Source organism: Lottia gigantea, assembly GCF_000327385.1.
Source record: "Lottia gigantea unplaced genomic scaffold LOTGIsca_3111, whole genome shotgun sequence".
In the NCBI taxonomy this organism is placed as follows: domain Eukaryota; kingdom Metazoa; phylum Mollusca; class Gastropoda; family Lottiidae; genus Lottia; species Lottia gigantea.
Genome location: NW_008709036.1, coordinates 1 through 1132, shown reverse-complemented (window position 1 = coordinate 1132; position 1132 = coordinate 1). Strand labels below are relative to the sequence as shown.

General features: G+C 29.9%; 1 protein-coding gene across 1 annotated transcript; it reads left to right on the top strand.

The window, feature by feature from the left end:
• Positions 1 to 268: 268 nt before the first annotated feature.
• Positions 269 to 1086, top strand: LOTGIDRAFT_176745 (hypothetical protein; the record flags this gene model as incomplete). The annotated part of the gene is made up of 3 exons (XM_009057872.1): positions 269 to 400; positions 783 to 866; positions 1003 to 1086. Coding segments are annotated over 3 exons (300 nt in total), but the record flags the coding sequence as incomplete, so codon positions are not given.
• Between the last annotated feature and the right edge of the window lie 46 nt (positions 1087 to 1132).

The window sequence follows — 1132 nt, the reverse complement described above, 5'->3', positions numbered from 1 at the left end:
TTTTGTAGTTTTAAAATGAGTATTTTGTATTTGTTATTTGGTAGTTTGTAGTTTGTAAATGAGTTGTTGTGTTTGTTATTTTGTAGTTTGTAAATGAGTATTTTGTATTCGTTATTTTGTAGTTTTTAAATGAGTATTTTGTATTTGTTATTTTGTAGTTTGTAGTTTGTAAATGTATTTTTATTTGTTATTTTGTAGTTTGTAAATGAGTATTTTGTATTTGTTATTTTGATTTTGTAAAAGTGTATTTTGTATTTGTTATTTGTAGTTTGTAAATGTAGAAATCGGAGTGACGACGGTGGTAGATATTATAGGAGTAATGTCGTGGAAGAAAAGATCAGTTATAACTGGTATCATGTGTTTAATGATGTTTCTAGTTTCTCTTATCTTTACCACAGAGGTGAGATTTCTTTTTTTGGGGGGATGTGGTTGGGGGGAGGGGGGTAGTGGCGGTTCACGCCACCAAGAGGAGGTGGGGGTGGGGGGATTTGGCATAGCCCCGATGAATATACACTTATTGGCCAAGTTTGAGATTTTAAGTTCAAAATTTTTATCCTTCACGGGTGGTATATATAATGGGTATAGTGATGTATTATTTAATTGTAGGGTGATATATATAATCGGTACAGTGATGTATTATTTAATTGTAGGGTGGTATATATAATGGGTATAGTGATGTATTATTTAATTGTAGGGTGGTATATATAATGGGTACAGTGATGTATTATTTAATTGTAGGGTGGTATATATAATAGGTATAGTGATGTATTATTTAATTGTAGGGTGGTATATATAATAGGTATACTGATGTATTATTTAATTGTAGGGTGGTATATATAATGGGTATAGTGATGTCTTATTTAATGGTAGGGTGGTATATATAATAGGTACAATGATGTATTATTTAATTGTAGGGTGGTTTATATAATGGGTATAGTGATGTATTATTTAATTGTAGGGTGGTATATATAATGGGTATAGTGATGTATTATTTAATTGTAGGGTGGTATATATAATGGGTATAGTGATGTATTATTTAATTGTGGGGTGGTATATATAATGGGTATAGTGATGTATTATTTAATGGTAGGGTGGTACATATAATGGGTACAGTGATGTATTATTTAATTGT